This window comes from Syngnathoides biaculeatus, chromosome 4 (assembly GCF_019802595.1).
Source record: "Syngnathoides biaculeatus isolate LvHL_M chromosome 4, ASM1980259v1, whole genome shotgun sequence".
NCBI classification, from domain to species: domain Eukaryota; kingdom Metazoa; phylum Chordata; class Actinopteri; order Syngnathiformes; family Syngnathidae; genus Syngnathoides; species Syngnathoides biaculeatus.
Genome location: NC_084643.1, coordinates 6031675 through 6057741, shown reverse-complemented (window position 1 = coordinate 6057741; position 26067 = coordinate 6031675). Strand labels below are relative to the sequence as shown.

Sequence of the window (26067 nt, the reverse complement as noted above, 5' to 3'; positions counted from 1 at the left end):
GGAGACACATCTGCTAGTTTCACCATAGCAAGAAAAAAAAAAACATTTTGTGATGTTACATCGATAATTCTTTTAACAAAAGCACTTCAAAAAATCTCTCTGAACTCTTCTGCGTCCGATTTGTTAACAACCAGATTGTGCGAGCGTCAGCTCTTTCCTCTTTTACTCGGCCCACTTCGGAGAATGTGTCCAGTTTTGCACAGCAAGGTATCAAAATGCTCTCGCGGAGGCTTGACACCTTTCGTGGTGACGTTCGGGGAAGACCCCTTTGCAAGCAACATGGGGGAACTTGAGACTCCCGAGCCCTGACTTCAACCCTCGAACCCCCTTTGAGATGGACTAAAACAGAAAGCGCGACGGGCCTTCTCTCGGGGCCGACATCAGCGACCTCTGACCCGAGATGTTTTTTTTTAACGTCTGAGTGGATGAACACACTAAAAAAGAAGAATGGAGGCATTATAGATATTAGCAACTCCGTATTTCCCACTTCCTGTCGGTCTCGTGGCCAGGTCCCGATCACTGATTAGTCATATTTTCAACTTTATGTTTAATCTAGTGTATGTAACTGATGGATGTAACCCTGGTAACGGTAGAATTGTACACACATCAGGTCTCCTCTCCTATGCGGAGGTGGCGTTGACATCTGAGATTACAAACGGCCCCAAAAAACAGCACAAATCCAACCGCAAGGACAAACAAAATACGTTCAGATTTGACACCGCACTGCACCCAATATCAACAACAAACTAGCCAGCGAGCGTAAAGGCGGGAAATCAATCATGCAATGTATTATTCCATGCGCAGGGTAAACGGATGGCAGTCGTGTCGGAGTTCAGAAGGTTAAACATGCAAAACCGCCGCGAGGATTCTTTACAGCTTCTTAATGCCGCGCAGGGGTGTTCTGAACCATCGCAAATAACGTTTTACACATCGCAAAACAATGGCTCAACAGGCTTTTATTTTTTGTTTTTTTTCCCCCGACTGCAGTACAAAATACCCGCTTAATGCTGCGCCTGCGCTTTACGCACCGTTTGTGTGTGGTCTTGCCGGAGAACTGCCGTGGATTATGATTATTCAATCCCACCGTAAGCATGTGGTGTGAAGCCTGGAAGGTATTACAATGGAGATCAGCTGTTAGTACAGTAGCTTGGGCTGGTACAGCGAGAACAGACCTGGAAGGAGCTGCTAATCAGTCCATCGAATTTTTTTTTTTTTTTTTGCTCCCAGCTTATTGAAAATGCTTTCAAATGCATGCAGTTTAGTCATCAATTAAGTCCCTCCTGAGTCTCGTCACTCTTTATCCAACCAAGCGTGCAAGTTTGCGGCGGGAATCCGTTGTAGCGCGCAAAGAAAGGTTAATAAGTGAAGGGTGGGAAGCGTTTGGTGTGGAAGAACAACTATGAGATGATTTATGATGAAAATCTTGAGCCATGCCCTCTGATCCAACGTCAGTGACCTCTCAGCTCATAAATGTTATTAACGGATGGATGGTTAAAAATGGCGGCACGGTGGGTCAGCTGGTAAAGCGTTGGCTTCACAGTTCTGAGGACCCGGGTATGATCCCGGCCCCTGCCCGTGCGGAGTTTCCATGTTCTCCCCGTGCCTGCGTGGGTTTCCTCTGGGTACTCCGGTTTCCTCCCACGTCCCCCCTCAAAAATGCAACATTAATTGGACACTCTAAATTGCCCCTAGGTGTGATTGTGAGTGCGGCTGTTTGTCTCTTATGTGCCCTGCGATTGGCTGGTAAACAGTTCAGGGTGTACCCCGCCTCCTGCCCGTTGACTGCAGGGATAGGCTCCAGCACTCCCCACAACCCTCGTGAGGATAAGCGGCAAAAGAAAATGGATGAACTTACTTGTTCTATTGTAATTTAGCATTGATATTGACAGCCATTCATTTATCACTCACAATTATATTAAATACAAATAATCCAAAAGAACACGAACATGGTTTTCAGGTGCCGCCCCCCCCCCCACCCCCCGCAAAAAAAATGCCACAAAGTAATAATAGGCAGCCAAGATGCTAAATAAAAGTAGAATCAATTTTAATAGTGCTATTGGTAAAGCTTTGGCCTCACAGTTCTGGGTTCAATCCCAGCCCTCCCAATTTGCACGTTTTTCCCGTGCCTGCGTGGGTTTTCTCCGGGCACTCTGGTTTCCTCTTCCCTAAAACGTGCAACATAAATTGACACGCTAAATTGCCCCAAGGTGTGATTGTGAGTGCGGCTGTTTTTCTCCGTGTGCCCTGCGATTGGCTGGCCACCAGTTCAGGGCGTGCCCCGCCTCCTGCCCGTTGACAGCTGGGATAGGCTCTAGCACTCCCCGCGACCCTCGTGAGGATAAGCAAAGAAAATGGATGGATGGTTAAAAATCCTCCAGGCACCAACATCGAGAAGAAAGGCGCCCAAAAAAAGTGGGTCCTGCTGCGGTGCTTGAAAAGGGGGGCTAGCATTATGAAAAACGGTCAAAACTATCAATAAAGTCGATGTTTGACACATCGCTACGGGATTCCCCAAAGCAAGTGTTTATTTGGGTCCCTTACTAAAAAAACCAAAAATCTGCACACGTGCACAGCAAGCTAGAGGAAGTAAGCCCCGTCACCTCAGCAAAATGGCTTCCGCGACCTTTCTCGATGAAGTTTATTCTGTCATCCGCTCGTGTATTTATTTGTCGGGACGTGTGCAGCGATTTTCTGTGTGGATTTGCCACTGCATGGTTAAAAAAGTTCAGACTGTGTTTTTTTTTTTTTTTCTTTTCCAGGCTAGCTCGTAAACCACATCTGGGGAAAGAATTTAGATTCCTTCCCTCTGTCTTTCTGTGTTGCCTTCCCGTTCCCCCGGTGTAATTCCCTCCCTCCTCGCCTGCTCTGGTGAAAGGAAGAAAAAAAAAAAAAAAAAAAAAACAGAAGTCAGCTTCTTTCATTTTTCCTCCTTTTGTGTCCTCAGGGTAACTTCAGCCTGGTTTTGGAGCAGAGGAGAGGAATGTCTTTATTTTTGCACTGATCACTCGTGTCTGCATAGCTTTGCTTCACATATGCGGGAAGCCTCAAATGAGGGAAGGAGCGAGGGAGGGAAGATTAGCAAGAAGCGATGAAAGACGAAAGCGGGGGGGGGGGGGGTGTTGGTGGTGGTGGATGTCAAGTGAGGCAAAAAGTTTGTTTTTCCGAGGGGAGAAAATGTAAATGAGAGCGTTTCGGCGTGCCTGTACGGCGCTGTGGTGGGTTTGTGTGTTTTTCTAAACACATCATACAACAGGCTGCTAACGCTAATAAGGGTCAGGAATGGGACGGCAGCCTCGGGGAGTTGTCGTGCTTTTACTGATCCCATCTTTCACCTGCTCTCCCCCTCCAGATTGTCCCTGGCTTCCCAGCGTGCCGTCGGGCCAACAGAACCGATCGCACTAGCTGGTCGACAACCGCCCAGAAGCCCGGCAGACTTCCATTTCCTTTCATCCGATTGGCTGGCTGCCACAACTTCCCCCATCCTGACTGGCCCTGGCGGGAGAGTGGATGGAGCCGAGGGATCCGGTTGGCTCGGCCCGACCCAAAGAGGCGGAGTTACGGGGAGGCGGGGCGGCGCGGAATGGAGACGGACCGGGAGGTATCGGCGCGCTGCGTGGCGACGATGTGATTCACGGTGGGGTCAGTGAAGGGGAGGGGCTGGAAGAACAGGGGGAGGGGCTTCTGGAGGAGCAGGAGTTCTCCATCAAGGAAGCCAGTTTCCAGGAAGGAAGTCTAAAGCTGAAGATCCAGACCACCAAGCGTACCAAGAAGCCCCCCAAGAGCCTCGAGAACTATATTTGTCCGCCGGAGATCAGGATGACCATCAGACCTCCGGCCGGAGAGGGCAAAGGGGGGCGTCAGGGCCGTGCTGGAGGCGGGGCCACGTCGGGGCGGGGTCAAAAGGATGAAGAAAGAGGACCGCCCAGAAAACGGGTAAGTCTTCCTACGGCCGCGACTAGCTTAACGCGCGTAAGAGTAGAACGCAGCTCACGTTGTTTTGGGCTCCGTGACCGCGTCCGGACAAGAACGAACCACTCCCTGCCTCGCACGCTCAATAGTTCATCTCCCTGCTTAGTTACCCGGGGTCAAAGTTTGCTGTGTAATTGAAACCAGTCACGGCTAGCTGAGATCACAGTGACACAGACACACACAAACACACTGACACACACGGGAGCTGAGAATAGGGCTGACATAAGCAAGTGACAGCTGGTGTCTGCTCTTTCCATTTGTGGTCATACGCAGGCCCCTCCTGTCTCCTGTGCACTCCCCCCTTCCCTCACCCCTTCTCCATCGCACCCGTTACACATGCGCCGGTGTTTGGTGCGTGTGACACTGTGTACGTACAGGTCCTCGGGGGAATCTCGTGTTTGCAGAGCGTGTTGACCTACACCGCCGAGTGTGTGCGTCCAAACCTGACAGCGGCGGCTCTGAGCTCGACAGGCTCAGCAGGAGCGAAGGTGTCACGCGGTCAACACGATGTTCTCTTCTGGGTCCTTCTAGTCAAATGGTCTGACGTCGTTTGCGAGGCGTTTCGTGACTTGAGGTTTTTGCAGGCCGCTTACAGCTGCGCTGTCGGAAACATCAGGAAGATGAATGCCTCGAGATACACCGGCAAATGATTTAATCGGTGGTCTAGACCACTTGAATAGACGTTCACCCTACCAAGACATTTTGTAGAATTCTGTGCTCCCACGTTTATCGAAACAACGTCTGTTGTAGCCTGACTGCGTCCTGGTACTCAAGGACAGGTTCGGATGACTTTGATGGGCGAGAACATGAGAGCGCTGAACTGGAGCACATCAAACACATTCAGGATGAACTACAACCGTAACCCCCCCCACCACAGCACCCAACCCTCAGCCCCCTCAGGCTGGCTAGGTGCTCCAGAGACTATTTTTAGTCATTTTCCACAACATGGTGCGTATAAAGTGAGAGGGGCCAGATTTGAATGGAGCCTCACTTCAGTAATCCCCCCCCCCCCTTCAATTTCTGACAAAAGCCACGCCCCTCAAAAACTTGCACCGTGCGTAACGTACGCTGTAAACAAGCTGTCGTCTGCAGCATGAATCATTCGCAGTTATTGGTTTGAAATTTTATTTTAGGGAATAATTACACATTAAGAAGAAGTGATAAACGGAACCGTCGCGCAGAAACGTTGGCAATACTGCCTCGGTCTTGAATCCTCCCATTGGGTTGTTTTCACGTGACGTCACCCGTTGTGCTGCCTCCAACGGCGGCCATTTTCGATCCCATACTCATACATGCGCAAGGTGGACGACATTATGTTTCTAGCTACATTTATTGAAGACGCGACCGAGAGCACTTACCTGTATGCTAACACGGAAAACGAAAGACGGTGGAATTTTTCTTTTTTTTAAGATCGAGGCGAACTCCATTTATTCCATTTTTTTTTCAAAAAATGTATATTATTATACTGTATATTAGTTAACCACGAGCAAAGCGAAATGTTTATTTGTTTAAAATTTGATGACAATAGCAGAAGGAAAAAATAATAAACAAATCCAATATTTCACGAAATTCTCAAATCTTTCAAGCGACTAACGAAAAAGGATCTTAACCGTGATGTCGGCCTTTTGAAAAGAGTATCGATTAAGATTGTTAGCTTAGCTCGGCGACACATCAGCACGACGGAAGTTGAGACCGGGCAGCGTGATAGCAGCCTCGGGGAATCGTCCTCAAAGACAAGCCTCGAACGTCCGAAGTCTTTCGTCGGAAGCGTTAGACGATGTCCCCGCTTACGCCGCCAGACTTGTAAACTGGACCGCGAGGCTTTGAAGAGCGCGCCGACGAGTAACTCTGGAAAAAGCTTTAGCGAATTGGCAGGAGTTGTCGCAAAAACGTCAGAAGGAAAGTCCGAAGAAGGCTCTCTGACGGTTAGCAAGTCCTCCCTTGTGTACTTGAGTCCCGAGACGCCCGTGGAACACAAAAACACAAACAGTAACCGAGAGCATTCCGGAGACTTCCACACTGGGTACGTGTTAGGTGGAGAGGTAATATGGCGGCGCGCAGTTTTGTGTGGGTAATTCAGCAAAAAAGGTGACGTCAGTGAAAACAACCCATCGCCTCTGGTCCCTCCAGTTCTTGTTTTGTCTCTGGATCTGTCTTTTACCTCTTTGTCAAACTTTTTGTTGCCCACCAGTGGTGGGTGGATTTTCCACCGTGGTTTCTCATCGTTTCTGTCTGATTGGTTGTTTTTCCTCAGGTGTAGTAGTTTTCTTCAAGTCCATGTACAAAATGGGGCAAGAGGGGCGCAACTTTTTCCAAAGTTTGTTCATTTTAATGTACTCCTGTCAGGCCATACTAACTATTTTAGAAAAGATGACAAAAAATGTTTTTTTTTTTAATAGTAAAGTAAGTTTCTTTCGGCTTGTCCCTTTCGGGGTCGCCACAGCGCGTCATCTCAGATGAACGCACATATATGTTTGGCACAATTTTTACGTATTTTTTAAAATTTCAAACTCCCCCTATAATTGTAAGTTCTCAAATATGGCTCCTTGCCTTATCATGGACTAAATCCGTGGTAAGGTGAGGATCATATTCTTGACAGTGCAGTGATCCATCCATCCTCCATCTGAGCCGATTATCCTCACTAGGGTCAGTTATAATAAATTGTATCAGGCTAGGAAAAAATCATGTGGATATTGCTGTTTTGCTATTTTCGTACCATACTTATATCTTGTTGAGTAAATATTTGAGGATTTATTTTTCCATTCAATTTTTTGGAAAATTCTTGAAACACAAACATAGATTTCCAGCACAATTTTTTGTGTGTCTTCACCGTACAATGACAACAAAGGCTATCCGTTCTCTTCAGTAGATTCCACCGTCACGTATTTGCAAATCCGCTGATTGTCGTTACTCCAAAGAGATCTTCAGCGGGTTGTGAGGGTCCAAACAACATCCGATGCCGACTTAAAAATTCAGCTTTCAGTGTTTGTTTCAATTTTTGTATCAATAAATAAGTTGAGGGACGTGAACTCTGCACCCAGACGTCTCGGCTGCCAAACCTAATCTGGCACCCGCCGGTCCCCATTTGGACTGCTACTGTATGATTGACGGAGGTTGTCATAGTGACAGGTTGTCGGGGTGGGCGAGGGGCAGTGGGGGGCGTAGGGGCTTCAAGATGGTCCCAATTGAGGTTTGAGATTAAGGCATGGGAGGGGCTTGTCGGATGCGACGGTGTTGATTCAGCTCAGTTTCAAGACTTCATCCCTTGCACTCTGTCCCCCCCCCCCCCCCTCCCCATGCTTTCCCTCCATTCACTCATCACCTGCCAGCCCAAGGGTGTATTACAGGCAGGCTCATTGGAGAGGAACGGGTTAAGGAGAGACCCCCATCCAGACCCCCACCCCCCCACCCTCATACGGACACTTCCATCTTCCATGTGTGTGTGTGTTGGGGTTAAATACTCTCTTTGTGGCGTGTGTGGCTGTGTGTCAGGAGGGATTGGGGGTGGGGGGGTGGGGGGAGCAGATGGACAGCCTCCCTGCCTCCCATTGTATGGCGTCCACGTCGATTCTCCCGCTCTCTATCTCTTCATCTGTCCCGTCTTTCTCCGCTTTATCTCCCTCCGTGTCTCCTCTCTTTCGAAACGCTCTCCCTTTCCTCTCCTTCCCTCGCCGTTGTCTTGTAGCAGATGGCGACACGGCAACAACGAGCAGAAGCCGGAGTGCGAGCAAGGGATGGAGAGAGAAGAAGGGGGGGGGGGGTCAGGCATATGGAGAGCCTGGTTAAGGGGCCCCTCTCACGGGGAGTGTGCATGTGCATGTGGTAGCGCGGTGAATAGAAGACGGGGGTGGGGGGGAGGCCAGATACAATGGATGCACATTAATATAGAGATTTGACTCGGGTAGACAGGGAAAGGGAGAGGCAGGAGGATGCACACGGAGGGTGGAAGAGTGACAGAAGTAAAAAGAAAGATAGAAGAATGCCGACGAGCCCTCTCGCCATCTCTTCGTAATTGCACCATGTCCACATGTGCCAATGTGTTGAAAAAAAAAACCAAACAAACTCATTTCGTTGATATTTCGAAGGCTTTGGTGTGTAAAAAGATGAAGAAATATTTGCAGGCAGCAACAAGTGACCCTGAACATTTTGGAAGGGATGATCCTGACACTCGCGTGGATCACACTTGAATTTAAAGTGCACAAAACAGGAAACCCGAAAAGGACGAAAGCCTCCAAAAATAACATTTTCTGTGTCACTTGTACACCACCTACAAGGAAAAGTCCAAAAGTGACTGGCCCAATAGAATTTTACCCATTTTTGAAGATTTAAATTAAAAAAGGAAAGTTTGATGGAAGGTGGATCAGCTGGTAAAGTGTTGGCCTCACAGTTCAATCCCGGACCCGCCTGCGTGGAGTTTGCATGTTCCCAAAAACAGAGACTCTAAATTGCCCCTAGGTGTGAGTCCGACTATGTGCCTTGCGATCGCATGGCAACCAGTTCAGGGTGTACCCCGCCTCCACCTGCCCGTTGACAGCTGGGATAGGCTCCAGCAATTCCTCGCGACCCTTGTGAGGATAAGCGGCAAAAAAAAACAAAAAAATGGATGGCTGGATGGATGGAAGCCTCTCCTCCTCCCGTCGGCCATTTCGGAATTCGGGTAATCGCGGGGTGGCCGCCATAAGCGGAATGCCGTGATTGAATATTTTCGGTTGGGAAAGCGAACCGCCACACATAATTTTCAAAAGCTAGCAAAACGCGCGCGTGGGGGGGGGGCAGCGGCAGCAGGCTGCGGCGCGGCCAGCAAGCAGGTGTCCAGGATCAAAGGCGAAGATCAAGAGTCTGCTTCGAGCGACCTCCGTCGCAAGCGAAGGAGCCGCAGACCACCTTCGCCGGTTAATCCCGGGAATAGTGCGAGGTTCTTGGTCTTGGCCTTTGATCCCCGACAAGCACTTTTTGACGGTGCTGTTGCCTGTTAAAGCTTCCTTGCACACTTTTTGCAACATTTTGAATGTGTTGGTTCCCAGCCAATCGCAGGGCACATCAAGACAAACAGCCGCACTCACAATCACACCTATGAGCAATTTCGAGTGTCCAATTCATGTTGCATGTTTTGGGGATGTGGGAGGAAACCGGAGTGCCTGGCGAAAACGGGGAGAACATGCAAACGCCGCACAGGTGGGTCTGGGATTGAACCCGGGACCTCAGAACTGTGAGACCAATGCTTTCCGGCTGCTCCACCGTGCTACCAGGTTAAATTTAGTGATGGTTATTAATTTTTCACTTCCCCTCAATAGAAGAGCCACTATAGCAAGGACCACTTAGTCGGGCAAACAAAGAAAAACAAATTATGAAACAATACGAGAGCAAAAATGTCTACTCAAAACGATTCATAATGAATTGTTAATCCATGCAGTACAACTAGGGTGATATGTATATGGGCAACACGGTGGATCAGCTAGTAAAGCGTTGGCCTCACAGTTCTAAGGACTCGGGTTCGATCCCGGCCCCCGCCTGTGCATAATTTGCATGTTCTCCCCGTGCCTGCGTGGCTTTTCTCCGGGCACTCCTGTTTCCTCCCACGTCCCAAAAACATGCAACATTAACTGGACACTCTAAATTGGCCCTCGGTGCGATTGTGAGTGCTACTGTTTGTCTCAATGTGCCCTGCAATTGGCTGGCGACCGGTTCAGGGTGTACCCCGCCTCCTGCCCGTTGACAGCTGGGATAGATGCCAGCAATTCTCCGCGACCCTCCTGAGGATAAGCGGCAATGAAAATGGATGGATGTATGTATGATTTGAAATACTTGCGGTCATCCAAAACGTCAGTTTTTAGTGAGTTTGGACGAAAGGCTAACAAAAATATTGCCTTAATAAGTCTGAATATGATTTATGTGGGAAATCATAGAAAAACGTCCAATTTAGTCCAGCGAAGCACTTTTGACAGCGTTCTATGGAAAAGCGCTGACTTAAAAGACAGCTTTGCATAAACGTTGACGAGCGCTCAGGACGGAGAGCAAAGCAAATCCGGACTTCCGTAAAGTGAGGGCGTCTTCGGAAGTGCACGATATTTCACCGTCGACATTTATAACGGCGCGCAGACGCCCGGTGTCAGGGGACAAACCCACGCACGCGAATAAACGGGATATGATGCTCTTCCCTTCTCTGTCTCCGGCCGACATCACACACATGCTGGACGTCCTCTCACACTCGGCTCTTTGTCCCCCCGGGCATGCTGTGTGTGTTTTGGAGATGAATGCGTGCGTTCTAACGGATTGGGTCCCGGGTCAACCACCGCATCAGTCTTCCAGACACGCACGCGCACACCCGCGCGCATCGTGTCGAGGCCAGATTTGCGCTTCGAGTGAGCGTTTTCCTGGTTATCTGTCCAGTTCTCAGGACGCACCAAATCTGGCTCTTAATCCATTTTCACTATCTGGGGAGAGAGATAAGCCGCCATTTTTTTTTTTTTTTTTTTCCATGAGTGCAGCCCAGTCAGTGTGTTGCTGTTAGTGTTGTTGATGTACACGTGCGTGTGTGAATGTGTGTGTACCGTTCATGTATGTGATGATAGACGTACACTTATCTTGTCTTGACAGCCCCCTCTGCTAGGTGGTCCCCCCGGCTGTGCATATACATGTGTGTGTGTGTGTGTGTGTTGGGGCTTGGTGGTCTCCTGGCAGTGTTTCGGATTATTATGTGTTCGTCAAGTGCATTGACAAGGAAATGAACGCTGCACGCAGCGGCTGCGGCGAGTGTGTTTGCGCGCGCGAAATAGTTAGCCTTTTGACGTCAGCTCTTTATCCCTGGCCGAGACGGCCGTTGGTGACCCGAGGGGACTCGATGAGCTCATAAAATAGCCTCGCGCGTGTGTGCGTGTCAATTTTGCGCTCGCACGTGAATCGTTTCGCTCGCAACTCTCCAGCGACTGACCGAACGGCTCGCATTTTTTTCGGCGTCTGCTCGTCGCCGCGGGGAAGATGGCCGCCCTTTTCATTGTGCCTTCAGTTTCGGACTCTTTGAGAAAAGCAAGAGCTGGGAATGTTTTAAGGGGCGTTTCCCTATGGTTGGAGGGGGGGGATGGGATGTATGTATTGTGTGTGTGTGTGTGTGTGTGTCACAAGCTGGGGAGGGGTAAGTGATTTAGCACCGCTGAAACACCAGCTGTCCATCTGTGCCTGACCCCCATACACACCCTGTGCACACTTGAAACACACACTCACACCCAAACTGACAAACGCACACACACAGGCACGCACACTCACACTCACACACTTCACGTCTAACCTCTGATCTGCTTTTGGCCGACTCTCAAACCTGAAGAAGTGTCCAGACAAAACACATTCTGTTCACCAGTCGCTCCCACGAAGTGGATGCGCACACGGATACGTGCAGATGCACACTGTTTGGATACACACGCATGCGTGCGCACACGCGATCTTCATGAAGCTAAGCGAGATTGCGCGCTAATCAGCTCTGTTGCGGGTCTACACGACGAACTCTGCAAGGTCACTCCCAGTGGACGCGCACAAACACACACACGCATGCGCACGCACACGCAGGATGACACAAAGGAATGCCGAAGGAGAGGATGAACTGTGACCCCCCCCCCACCCCCCCGACGGACATTCAAAAGTCGAGGTGATGGCTGGATTTGCGTACGCGATCCGAAATTGTTTGCTTGCGCGAGCGGGTCAGGGTCGAGACAACTGGAGTCTGGCCTTTTTTGCTTTCTTTCCCCCGGGGCCGGATTTGCTTTTGCACGTGGGTGTTTTTGGTGCGCGCACCCCCCCCGCCACCGACCATTTGCTTTGGACTGTAGCTAATTTCTCAATCAGACGCGCGCACACACACACAAACCGTCTTCTGTATGGATCCTAGAGGTCAAGCCCCTTTCATTCACCGTTGTGCAGAGGCCCAGCGAGTCGTTTTTGGTCTTCGGGCAGATGTAGGCGAACCCTAATATGCCGTCTAGCGCTTGAGATATATTCTGATTTATAAAAAAATAAGACTGTCCTTGCTAAACACATAAAAATAAATAATCACCTGATATTTTGGAGTAAAAATGCTAAATTTCAACATTGTAATGTCAACTATATCGCGTTCATGTGGTTATAACGGTAGCATTATGCCAACTATGTGCGCGTCTGTGTGTGCGGATGTGTCTTTGCGTACAGCGCCTGAGTGTTTAGTGGTTTGGAGAGACAGTCCATTAAGGATTTAGACCGGCGCGGGTTAGGGTTGATGGAGAGTCAGGTGCAGTATTGACTTTCACTATGTCTCACTTGAAACATAAGTGTGTTTGTCAGTGAAATCTGATGGCCCCATCAGCTGCCCGGAACGTTCCTTTTCACAAGGTGTGCGTTTGTGTCTATGTGTGTGTGTGGGTGCGGAAGGGGGTGCGTAGGGGGGTGGGGGGCTTAAATGTGAAACCACGAGAGAACAGTAGCAATGTGTCGCCTAAAGCAATCTCGGTAACTATATCCGGTCCATCTGTGGTCAATACATTAGATGATGCTAAATCAAAAGCCCGATTGACTTAAGTTCCAGTTACAAAATATGGTTCCTTTCCCTCGAAAGTGGTCGTGTCAGCTCCGATGATAGATGGTAGGGCTGCGCTGTGAATCACACGTTCGCGCCGCCGAGGTGAAACGAGCCCGACCGTCGGCGATTTGTTTGCACGTTTGAAGCGTTTCGAAGTGTCCCAAAGCGAGTCAGCCGGCCGCTGGGGGGGGGGGGGCGAACGCACCGTTAACGCTTTCGTTCATTAAGTTTTGGTTCTGGTGCCGACTTCGAAATGAAATGGCATTGATGTCCGATGTAGTAATATAAAAAGTTTTTTGTTTTTTTTTTCATTTTGAGATTTTTGAGATTGGATTTTCTGCACTAAAGTCAGAAATGTTGCATCCTAATGTTATTGACTTCTATACAATTACTGTATTTGTTTCCATGAAGTTGCAACTTGTGATTTCACTTTGTAATAACACATTTAATCAGTTAACACTTGCTAAAGTAGAATTTTTGGGGGGGTACGTTCATATTTTTTAATTATGTCTACTTATTTACATTTTTCAAAATTTTAATTCAATTTTATTAATTTAAAAAATATATTTTTTTATCTTTATTTATTTAATGAATTTAATTATTTATTCTTATTTAAAGATTAATTTTGAACTGAAAACTATTACATATGGTTTGTTGAAAAATAGAGGAATAAAAATACAAACTTTCAAGAACAATTATGATTAATAATCATCATTACAATGTTGATTGTGAGTATTATTTTGGCCATAGTTGTGCAGCCCGATTACATTGATACCGTATACCGCGACTTTTTTCAGGTGGTGTGAACCCTGCAGCACATTTAACACTGTGGATCAAATTTGATTGATTTTTGTTTGTTGTTGCTAGCAGTTATGAGTTTAAAAGTATGACAAAAATGTGTTTAAACGAAGCGGTGAAAAGATGAATGTTCCCTACAATGCACTCAGGTTTGGCGAAGTGTAGAAGAAGAATTAGACTTTACTTTCAGCATATGTAGAAGAAAAGGAATCTACCTCAATTGTCTGTAGAAGAAGACGAAGCTACCTTTAGCGCGCGTAGAAGAAGACGGGCGGAGGTTTTCGGCGCCCTCAGAGCAGGACGCAGAATGACACCCTCAAACGCAAAATACACATTTAAAATTTAATTAGTTATGAATCTTTCAAGCGGCACGGCGGTTCAGCTGGTAAAGCATGGCCTCACAGTTCTGAGGTCCCGGGTTCAATCCCGAACCTGCCCCCGTGGAGTTTGCATGTTCTCCCCGTCCCGGCGTGGGTTTCCTCCGAACACTCCCGATTTCCTCCCACATCCCAAAAACATGCACCATTCATTGGACACTCTAAATTGTCCATAGGTGTGATTGTGAAGATGACTGTTTGTCTCCATGTGCCTTGCGATTGGCTGGCAACCAGTTCAGGGTGTGCCCCGCCTCCTGCCCGTTGACAGCTGGGATAGGCTACAGCACTCCTTGCAGCCCTTGTGAGGATAAGGGGTAAAAGAAAATGTATGGATGGATGAATGAAGGCGCTCAAGTTCTTAGAATCATGGCCTCGTGGGGGCTCATCCTAGAATCCAAAAATCCCAAAATCCATCGTTTTCGCCTCATCCCATCCAGTCCTATCTCCACAAGCGAATACTGCAATACAGTTCTCGGTATTTGCACATTTTCAGCAATCTTCTTTCATCTTATCTCAACGTTTATCTGAAATCGCTTCAGTGTCGTACTGCTAAACAACAACCCGATAAAAAGCGGCAATTTTCTCACAATATACGGCCGGACAAACATAATCGCCATTTGCGCGGCTCGGTCCTCGCCGGGTTTCCCCCGGCCGCGCTTTACGACAAGACTTTGTAAAGTAATCCCCGCCCGCCTCCCGCAGTCCGACGTTTATTTACGCTCGTCGTCTCCCCGGGACGAGTTTGGACATGAATAAATGATTGTAATTGTGTCTGTCTGTCCTTCTGTCTGCGTGTTGGTCCCTCGAGGCCGCTCAGACTAAACAAACAGCTGTTTCTACGAGGCAGCCGAGACCCGCTAGAGTCTTCTGTTTGGTGGTCCATTTCAACACACATGCACGTTCCCAAATCCCCTGTGCTCCTCATCTTTTACCTGCATTGCTCTATTGGTTATTTATTTTCTTTTGCCCCCCCCCCCCAAACCGTGTTTTACGCTCTTTTTTTCCCTCCTCTGAACCCGTTGCAATCCTCGCTTGCTCCCAGACCGAGAGGAATGTCACTCCACGCGACCTCTCACCTACAACAAGGAGGGGAGCCGCTTTTAAAGGAGGGAACGAGGGGGCAGCTGCAGTCATGTGCTCCGTCCCCGGAGGGGAAAAACACACGCACGCTCGCAAAAACAAACAAAAAAAAAAAAAATGTCCCGCGGGGGGGGGCAGGTTGTTAGCAAAGTGCGCGCGCGTTTTGAAATTAGCGTTGAAATGCACAGACGCCGTTTTGAGATGCGAGTGAAAATGTGCGAGATGACGCTGTGTGAGCTCACTCTGAGTGTGTGTGGGGAGAAAGCAAGCAGAGCGCGGCCCCCGCACAAAGCGGTTTATTGTTTGTGCGGAGGGGGCTGCGTGATTGGTTAAGACTATTGTGTCTCACTTTGGACCCCCCCGTCACAGAGGATGTCATTACATGGGCTCTCCAACCCGCCGCCGTTCCTACTGACAAGCCGGGGGGGGGATCATCTTAGGACTTTTCAGAGAGGAATTATCCTTGACATAATCAATTATGGCTCTTCTTTATTCAGCGCGGCACATGTTGAGCTCGGCCAGTGGCGCTCAAGCCGCGCCGGCTCCGAATGAAACCGGCTACTTGAAAAAGAAGAGGGAGAAGGACGCAAAAAGAAAAAACAAACAAACAAGCCCGAAAAGAATCGCATCAAAGCGTTTTAGGTCACTGACGACAAGCTGTTCAGGCGGAATAAAAACTTATTTGAACAAACTCTTTCCGTGGCACGACACGTAACTTTGGCCGCACAATTGTAGTTGTTAATTTGTTAGTCGTATGAACGGGCGGCACGGTGGAAAAAAAACGGTTAGTGGTTGGCCTCACAGTTTGGAGGACCGGGGTTCAAATCACAACCATGTTCTCCATGCGCCTGCGTGGGTTTTCTCCAGGTGCTCCGGTTTCCTCCCACATCCCCAAAAACATGAATTAATTGGACACTCACAATTGCAGCGGCACGGTTGGTCAGCTGGTAAAGCGTTGGCCTCACCCCTGACCCCCTGAAGTCCCGGGTTCAATCCCTGACCCGCCTCTGTGGAGTTTGCAAGTTTCCTCTGGGCATTCCGGTTTCCTTCCACATCCCAAAAACTTGCAACATCAATTGGACACTTTAAATTGTCCCTTGGTGTGATTGTGAAAGAAAATGGATGGATAGGCTCCAAATTGCCCCAAGGTGTGATTGTGAGTGCGACTGTTGTCTGTCTCTGTGTTGCCCTGCGATTGGCTGGCAACCACTTCAGGGTGTAACCCCACCTCCCGCCCGTTGACAGCTGGGATAGGCTCCAACACTCCCCGCGACCCTCGTGAGGATAAGCGGCAAAGAAAATAGATGGATGGATGGATGAATGGACTCCAAATTGCCCCGAGGTATGATTGTGAGTGCGACTGTTGTCTGTCCCCTTGTGCCCTGCGATTGGCTGGCAACCAGTTCAGGGTGTGCTTGATGATAGCCGGGATAGGCTCTGGCACTCCCGTGACCCTTGTGAGGATAAGCCCATCAGAAAATGCACGGATGCATAGTCATTTGAACGTCCGACACCAGACATTGAAAATTTCATAAGGCCTTGAAACTTTACCCTGAATTCAGACACATTTATTTTCCTTTTGAGCAGGTTTGGCGCAGATAAAAAACGTGTTCACATAAATATATCAGTGACACACAAACTGGTCTCTCCCAGTGGCCAATTGGCTCTCTTCAGGATTTTCCCCCGCGCCATTCATCTTAGCGGTGATACGGCCACCTGCTGCTCTGCCATACGCTTAACGATGGAGATTATAGAGACTTTTAACGATCTCGGTTTGTGCGGTCTGAACCTCCTACGTAGTCGATACACGCAGTTCATAGAAAAAAAAAAAAAAGCACCCACATTTTTTTGAAAATGAAACTTGAAGTTGTTTTTTTTTTTGGGGGGGGGGTCAAACGGCGTCCTCAGAAAGAAGAATTCTAACAAGACAGTGATGCATTGCATGTGAATAAGTAATCAGTCAGGTCAGCTTCGCCTCGGAGACCCCCCCCCTCCCCCCTCCCCCCTTTGTCAGAGAGGAAGTATTTAATCTCGCCACAGCTCCTGTCTTGAATTACCCATCATTCCGCACAGGAAGTCATCCCTTAGGATTTAGGGCAGCTCATTGGCCGTTAATTGTTTCCGCTCGTACAAAAGTCGTCTGATCGGGTGCACCGTCAAGTTCGCGAGTGTGACATTCTTTTCGTCCGCTTCCTCAAACACGTGCGTTGTTTCTGCTTCAACGTAGAGTGCGAGCGCTTGTGTGTGTGTGTCTACTTGGTTCTCTCCTGTTCAGCCTGGGTCAAATTCTTCAAAATGTTAATTTTGACTACCATAGCTATGCGGATGACACACATATTTAGCAGTGTCTCCGGATGACTACGGTTCAATTGCGGTATCGTGCCACTGTCTAAATCGATAAATAACTGGATGAGCCAGAATTTTAATTTAATTTTTTTTTTCTAAACCACAACAAAACTGAGACAATTGGGGTTTTTTTTGGCAATAAAGAAAAGAGAATTGCTGTGAGTAAACACCTGGACTCTCTATCTTTAAAAACCAAAGACCGAGTCCGAAACCTTGGTGTTCTGATTGATTCCGACCTGACTTTCAACAATCATATCAAATCAATCGCAAAAACTGTTTTCTACCATCTGAAAAACATAACTAGAGTGAAGTCTTGTATGTGTCAAGCAGACCAGGTAACGCTCATCCGTGCTTTTATCCCAAGTAGACTTGACTATTGTAATGGTCTTCTGACTGGACCCCCCCCCCCAAAAAAAAAAAAAAAAAAAAAGAGTATTAAACAGCTGCAGCTCGCGTTCTGACCAAAACAAAGCGGTCAGAGCAAAGAACTCCAATCCTAAAATCCTTGCACTGGCTTCCAGTCATCTTTAGAATAGATTTGAAAGTTCTGCTACTGGTCTATAAATCACTATAAACGATTTAGGTCCTGAATACATGAAAGAAATGCTTACGGAACACAAAACCAGTTGAGCTCTGAGATCGACTGACTCACTTCAAATAGTGGAGCGCAGAGTCCGAAGCAAACGTGGTGAAGCAGCATTTAACTAGTTGCTTACACAGGTGAGGTCAGCTCCAACTTTGTGAATGTTTTAAATCCAGGTTGAAAAATCATCTTTTTTTTTCATACTTTTTAGAATATATCCACTTTTTGATCACATTACTTGCACTGTATGCGGTTTTAACTCTTTTTTTCGAATATTTTGTTTCCCATTTTTATTTTTTCCATCCCATTTTAAATGTTTTATCTCTTTGTTTTCAAACGGCTTTAATCATATAAAGCACATTGAGTTACCGCGTGTATGAAATGCGCTATACAAATAAATTTGCTTTGCTTTGGGATGAACAAGTGCATGAATAATTCTCTATACTGAACTTCGCCCGTGTTGACTATAAACAAGTCAAGTAACTCGCTATTGTTGTGCTATTCACGGTGCGCGCACACACCGTTAAAGCTAATAGCGAGGATAAGCTGTATAGACTGTTTTCGATTGACGTCACACATTTTCCGATTTAGAGATTTAGATTGCTTGCGCCATGTTGGTTTGGTGAATTCGGGTAAACGCATCGTAACTAAGCAGGAATCATTTCAGAAATGCGTATGAATGGGGGCGCGCTGCTCCGTTATCGGTTGCCCAAACGAAAGTGGGCGTGCAGCGTCTTTCTTTCGACTGCCAGCTGTGATCAAGAACAAGTGCGAGAAAACAGAGCAGTTAGCAACCAAACGGCGACAATTGCGGCTGTGTCGTATTAGCAGAGCCGATCTAGCAGCAAAGTCCTTCCCTTACGTCCGAGTTTGCTCGAAGCGTTTTTGTTCTTGGTAGGTATTGGATACCTTTTCGAATTTCACACCGACTTAGCAATAACTAAGTTCTGTGCCTACATAATACTCGTGTGTGAATCCAGTGCATGTCTCCAAAATCTGCATTTTCCGTTTTATTATAACAAGTTTGCAAAAACGAGTTACCGCACCGTTAGCTGTTTCGTGAGTTGAGTTAAAAATGTAGCCGTGGAAGTGGGGAAAGGGGTGCGAACTCCACTTGGGCCTCGTCCCGGTTCAACCTCCCTCTCTCTCCCTCTCGGTAACAAAAACGAAAATAATAAGTTCCACCTCTTTCGTTGGTGTAATCAACATAATTTAACACAACGCTGACTCTAATCACGCGGTACATATTGAAATTGTGTTGTGCGGTACACCAGCCTTAGCGGTGTGGAGTCTGCCGCATGATGAATTGGTTGTAGGCCTCCAGACCTTTTGATTCTTTAGTTGGTCGACGGTACAAGCGTTTGTCGAGAAGAGGAGATAGCTGACGATGTCCGGATCGGTTACCGACGCCCACATTTGTGTTTCTCCAAGGCATATGGGTGGATATTGTCGATCAAAGCACACTTCTTGTCGTAACGGTATCTTGAAACAACATCGAATGAGCCCGGATAACTTTCCAAAGTCTTTTTAGCCGTCGTGCGTCACCTTTAACATTCGTACGAACGGTCTGTATGCAAAAGCGGTGGAGTGAACCCATCCAACATGGCCGCGTGGTCGAAAACAGTCTATACTTAGTGTGGCGTGTAAATGTCTCTGTCAGACATTCACCCAATCACGGACTTTTCTTCCGATTGACTCATTTCGGCGTTACAAGACGTCTCGGGTGTTTAGTTTCTATCTTTAGGAGCACGTCAATCTGCAGTATCGCCTCTGTAAATGCGGGAGGGAGCATTTTATTGCGAGACCCACTGCCGGGCGTTCAATCGAGGAGACACATTTACTCGAGACTGAATGTTGAAATAAGCCAAAAAAAAGTGCAGTGTGTGATGCCATATCCCCCCCCCTCCCCCCCTCCCTCCTCCACTAAAATAGAATAAAATATGCAGGAAACACCAAAACACACAACACGTGTTTATTGCTGCAGGGTGAACACAGCAAGCGTTGGACGTTTTCCCAGCCAACTTTCCCAGAAGATGCTTTGGCTGGGCCCGCATGTCACCAGATCGGAGATTGTGAAGCTTTGTCTCGCCAGGGACACTGAGTACACGCATACGCACAATTTGATGGCGCTGCGCCCTGATCCAAGTGATCCGCAGTGTCCCACCTTGACACCGGCAATCCCACCCCCACCCCTGCAAAAAAAAAAAAAAAAAGAAAAGCGCCCTCTTTTCCTTCTCCTCCCTCTTTTCTCTCCCCTGCTGTGGGTCTCCTCGGGCGCATGAATGGAGGTCTTTATTCCCAGGAGAACTGGTGGGAAGAACGAGAGAACGGGAAACAGGGATGAGGAAAGGGGGAGTGCTTCAGAGCTTGTGTGTCTGTTGGGGCGGGGCGGGGGGGGGGGGGATTCTATGAGAGTGACCACAAAATCAACATGGCGCTACAGTTCTGTTTCTCTCTCTCTCTCTCTCTCTCTCTCTCTCTTGCTTTCTATCACTTTTCACGCACCCGTCCTTCCCTCCCCCTCTCCTATGCCGTTTTTTTTTAGTGCTGCAGATACAAAGCTGTGTTCAAATTCACGGTTTGTTTGCAGAGGGTGCTCAGTGTGTGTGTGTGTGTGTGTGCGGAGCTGTCAGTAACACAGATCACAGGGAAGCGGCGCTCTGAATGGAGTTTGAGAGGGGCGGGGGGGGGTGCGGGTGGGGGGGGGTTGGGCTTGTCGGGGATGGGGGTGTTAGAAGAGGAGCGGCGGCGGTTCCCACAGGGGAAGAGCGGTCAGGTCCAGAAAGGGGCAAGAAAAGAAAGGATGAGACGAAAGGGAACGGGGAGACGGCTCCAGTCCGTGTTTTGTGTGTTGTGTGCGTGTAAAATGGGGGGTGGGGGGGGGCGAATAATATCATGATGAGGTGTCAGAGGGAACACGTCGCAAATGTTCAGGCAACCTCACACTCCTTGTTTTTCTGCTGGTCCTCTTCCACCCTCCCTTTGCCACTACGCTCATTCTTCCACTAAACCCCCCCCCCCATTCTAGCCCTCTCTCTTTTCCTGTGCCCCCCCCCCCGCTTCTCTCTCATTCTCTTTCTCTCCCTCTCTCCTCCTCTTTTGTGTGTCTGTCTGGACAGCTGCCCAGTTCCATGCACGGGGAAAAATGAAACGCTCTAACCACCGGGCACGCTGCCAAATAAAGGGCTGCGAAAAACTATTTTGAAGGGCAGCGTGTTTCGTGCGTGCGTGCATGTGCGTATGTGCCCGGTCGTGAGATTTGGGTGTGCCCGGTGCACGGGGGGGGGGGGGGTTCTTTCCCAGCATGCACCGGTGCAGCCCGGGTTGCTCCGTGTGAGGGGGGGGGAGTTCCACTTGTGAGTTTATACAAAAGCGGCTGCGGGGAAGGCCGCCGGACGGCAAAATGGAGGTGAGGGGACCGCGGCCCCTTTTTATTTTGAACATCGGCCGCGTCCCCTTCGCGCATCCCCCGACTCGAGCGACTCATCGCCCCTCGCTCGGGTGATTGCGGCTCTTAGTCACTTATTATCCATGACCTCCTCCGCCGCGCTCTGACGGTTACATCACCGGTGGGAGGGAATTTGCACGCTCCCCGTATCTGCCTTCCGCCGTTTGAGCGGTGGAGAGCAACGCGTGTTATTGCAGAGCCGACCCACAGGAAGACGCGAGGAAAAAGGTTGTTGACCTAGCTGAGGAGTATGACCCTCGACCCCCTCAAACGCAGGGCTTGAAGCCTCGAGGGGGAGTGCCGGGTAAATGCAAGATCACATCAAATGGGCTTGTTGTAGATCCGGTCTTAGCGGCGGAGTAAATACGTTTTAATACAGCCTGGCAGAGAATGAGCAGTGTGGAAGTGGTTGAAACCTCTTCGTCCTGACTGGCTTTTGCTGTGCTGATGTTTAAACCGCTGCCCCCTGCTGCTGGTAGGTGGGATTGCACTTCCCTCACAAGAGAGCGCGCAGGCCTCTGCCGAGACTTAAAGGGGAAATCCAGTGCTTTGCATGAACTGTGTATCCAATAGGTCATGTAATATGTACCCTATTTTGACAATGTGATGTAAAATCCTCTCTCGTTTAATCGTGTTTTTTAGATTTTTATCGCCAATTACGAATTTTCAGGGGCGCCGCCATTTTCGGGAGTCACATGATCTACGTGAACGGATGTGACATGTAACGTGCCGCACCAAAGGCGCGATTACATTGTGCCCAGCGCTGATTTCTCGTATTTATCCTCATCTAATGAAGACATAGCAGTATCGGTTGATCGGGAAGACGGAGGCTGTAATTATTGTTGAATATTCGGATGGTTCTTCGGGCGGAATGACGTGGAGTCTGACGACTCGGAGGCCTACGCGCAACATAAGAGGGTAAACAAAGGCCGCCGGGAGTTCCGGGCCGGCAGCTGCGAATGGTTCTTCGGACGGGAATGACGCGGAGTCTGACGAGAGAGTTCCGGCGGCGGCGGCGGCTGCGAGCCAAGGTTCCAGGCGGCGGAGGCCATTAGCCCCGGACGCCGAAGCTAGGCTAAAGGCCTCCGGCACCACCGAAGGCGGGCTACAAGCTCCGGCGGCCGCCGCGAGCTAACTTCCAGGCGGCGGAGGCCTTTAGCCCAGCTTCGGCGTCCGGGGCTAATGAAGGAGGTGGAGGCTGTTAGCCTCGGACCCCGAAGCGAGGCTAAAGGCCTCCGTCACGATCAAAGCTGGGCTAAAGGCCTCCACTACCATCGAATATCGGCTGAAGGCCTCAACCACCATCGAAGATCAGCTAAAGGCCTCCGCCACCACCGAAGGCAGGCGACAAGCTGCGGTGGCGGCCGCGAGCGATCTTTCAGACAGCGGAGGCCTTTAGCCTAGCTTGGGCGTTCGGGGCTAACGAAGCAGGCGGACGCCCAAGCTAGGCTAAAGCCCTCCGCCACGATCCGGCACCTGAAAGCTCGGCTCCGCGTCATTCCGCCCAAAGAACCATCCGAATATTCAACATTTACAGCCACAGGTTCAAATCTGTATGGAAGTATTCCTCCGTCTTCCCGATCAACCGATACTGCTATTTCTTCATCAGATCGGGATAAATCTGAGAAATCAGCGCTGGGCATAAACGGTGTCCAATGTAATCGAGCCTGTGTTGCGGCACGGTACATGTCACATCCGCACACGTAGGTCATGTGACTCGCGAAAATGGCGGCGCCCCTGAAAATTCGTAATCGTCGATAAAAATCTTCTCAAAACACGATTAAATGAGAGAGGATTTAACATCACATTGTCAAAATAGACTACCTATGACATGACGTATTGGACACATTGTTCATGCAAACCACTGGATTTTCCCTTAAACCTCATAAAAGAATGGCAGTGATTTAGGACCCCAAAAGATAAAAGGATTCAAAGGAACAAAAAGCACGAGGATCCCACGCAAGCATTCCATAAATAGACGCCTTCTCGGCTTTGACGCTGCGTGACTTGCTCTGGGGCACATTTCCGTCGGCACAAGAGAGGTAACGCAGGTTACTGTTACTATCTAGTACTGTACCGTGTTAACCGCTGTGAGCTGCAGATTTGCCATCACTTTAAGAAAAGACACACACATACCGACAGTGTCCACGTTGCTCCACTCCAAATGTCGATGTCGCGAGATGACAGCAACGCTGCTTTTAAAATCCAAATCAAGTTCCTCAACTCATTTCAACATAGCTCCTTCACACCAAAAGGCCACGAGATGGTGGCAAGGCACAACTTTTGTCTAAATCAAACTGCTCAACCAACGTCATGAAGGTTCCTTGACACTTCAGTGTCACAAAATCGCAACATAGCACTATTTTCATCCAAATGAAACTCCTGATTTGACTCCAACATAGTTCGTTGACACTAAAATGTCACAAAAATGGCGGCAAAATATAATTTTATTCCTTTAGCCTGATCACAAAAGCAGTATTAACAGAGGACAGACTCCCCCAGGACCCCAAAATCGGTGAATATCTGAATACCAAACCACCAATACGCGAGGATTCACTGCAGTTTAGCAGAGATTACGCTGCGTCAGATCTGCAGAACCTTTGGCCAAACGCCGTGACATTACAACTCGGCCTGCGACACAATGACACGACACATTTGCGATAGAGATGAATTTCATCATTTTAGACAAAGGCCAGCGGATTGGTTACATGGCAAACTCCATCGCAGCTGACGCTCTCATAAGACTTTTCATAGTTATTTTGGTGACTGTGAGAGTGCGGTTTCCCCTGGAACTGAATCATGGCTTGTTTGCGGCGAAGGGGAAGGCGCAGAGGCGAGGACGCCACGAACAAAAAAGCTGAGCCGGTGCCAATAAATCAACCTCAAATGGAAAGTGCGTGTGTTTACTTCTTCTTGTATTTCTCTCCCCTCTCCCCGGTAAGAACAAGATCTATGCGCGTTGTCTTTATTATCGGTCTGTGGCCACTTTGCGGCTAGCGGGGAATACATTTTGTGAGCATGTTTATGTTTGCGTGCTAGTATCTCTCTAACCGAGGCCATCTTACGGTCTGTCTGCACCCCTTGGCCTGCATTAACCTGCAAGCAGTAAGTAAAACGAGAAAGTCGCCGCATATCAGATGCGTGTCATCTCGCAGTCGATGGGCCTCCAGCCTCCGCGGTCTTGCCCAAGAGTGTAAAAACACTCCGGCTATTTCTTTTATTGGACTTTTCACACATTTGGCTTTGACATCAAAAGATGCACGAGGCAAGAGATGTGAAAACTACAGCTATGCTAGTTAGATGCGCAAATAACATGAAGCTGTCTGGGTGAAAAAATCAAGCTTGTGACAGACGGGATGGAAAATCAATTTGAGCCGCTGGATAAACATTACCCATGGCCAATACAACCCGTTGGAATTTCCAGAAGTATAAAGAATAAAACTCTGTCGCCCTGAGTAACAGATGCCAAAGCGGGAGATCGAGGGAAACGGGGAATAGCTCACGTCGCGGGTTTTGGAAATGCCCAGGATGCCCTTTTTTCAAGCTATTCTAGTTCCTATGGCTGGATTTTTCCATTGATGTTTGATCTGATTGGTCTTCTTTTCACCTTAATTTGATTGCAGAAAATAGCTTTGTTCTGATTGGCAGTAGCTTAAATCTATCTATCTATCTATCTATCTATCTATCTATCTATCTATCTATCTATCTATCTATCTATCTATCTATCTATCTATCTATCTATCTATCTATCTATCCATCCATCCATCCATCCATCCATCCATCCATCCATCCATCCATCCATCCATCCATCCATCCATCCATCCATCCATCCATCCATCCATCATATTTCTTGTGCGTGTTTAATGTGTGGCAAGTGCTACTGCTCCATACAGTAGCGCTCACAGCGAAGTAGGACTGAGAGCCGTAAACAACTTCTTGGCTCAAATTTCTCCGGGGCTTCTCTTCTCTTTTTTTTTTTCTTTTTTTTTTTTTTGGTCCCGGTATTGGCAAAAAAAAGTTCTGGGTGCCCGCAAACAGCGCCAATCGTTTTATTCCCCATTGTTCTGCACAACAACTCCAGGATGTTGTGCATGTGAAACTACTTCAGGCTCGTTTTACTGCCTTTTTTTTTTTTTTTTTTTTTTTTTTTCATTGGATCTTGCGCACAATCGACGGGCTGCGATGACGTTCGAACTTAAACCACATCGCGGACTCATTTTGCTTTACATAAAACTGTGAAAAATTATATTTAAATGATCAAAAGAAATTAAAAGGATTACGTTTGGAGGAAAAACAAATCTCAAAGTATCAGGTCGTTATCCCCTTTATACGAGGCCAACTGTGAAACACAATGGAGGTAATCGTCCCCGTTGGGCTTGCGTCGTACGTTGTGAGGATAAGCACGTGACCTTCATTGAAGATTTAACCCATTCATGGGCAGCGTCCCATTTTTGGGACATTGGGATCTTCACGCATTATATCCTTCAGTCTATCAAAATATTTAAGTGTTTTAATCTGAAGCCATAATTTGGTATCAGGAGAGGATAACTCATTGGGCAAAGTTAGCACCGAGTTATTTCCCTTTCCTTCCTGACCCAACATGGCTGCCTCAAGTTATCATATAACTTAACCGTAAATGAAAAAGAAGTGTTATTTACTTGATTGTGGCCTGTTAGGAGACTTTTATGTCAAAAAAATTGCCACCCTGCCCTCGAATGGGTTAATGCACGATGACAGCAGTAAAAAGGAACGATTAACTTTTGATGTCAAACCAAAATGTTTGCCGCAACGATATCGCAATTGGCCTCACTGTTCCAATATTTCTACGAATGACTGGCAACCAGTTCAGGGTGTACCCCGCCTCCTGCCCGATGACAGCTTGCAGCGACCCTCGTGAGGATAAGCGGCTCAGAAAAAAAGGCTG

General features: G+C 48.2%; 1 protein-coding gene across 6 annotated transcripts in view; it reads left to right on the top strand.

Annotated features, from left to right (window-relative positions):
• The window catches only part of setbp1 (SET binding protein 1), a 70216-nt gene that overhangs the window by 23466 nt on the left and 20683 nt on the right, over positions 1-26067 (top strand). For all 6 annotated transcript variants that reach the window (XM_061817884.1, XM_061817882.1, XM_061817885.1 and 3 more), the window contains one exon: positions 3350-3933. In XM_061817884.1, the coding sequence (XP_061673868.1) occupies positions 3508-3933 (426 nt within the window). In that variant the 5' untranslated portion in view covers positions 3350-3507. The remainder of the gene's footprint in view (positions 1-3349; positions 3934-26067) is intronic.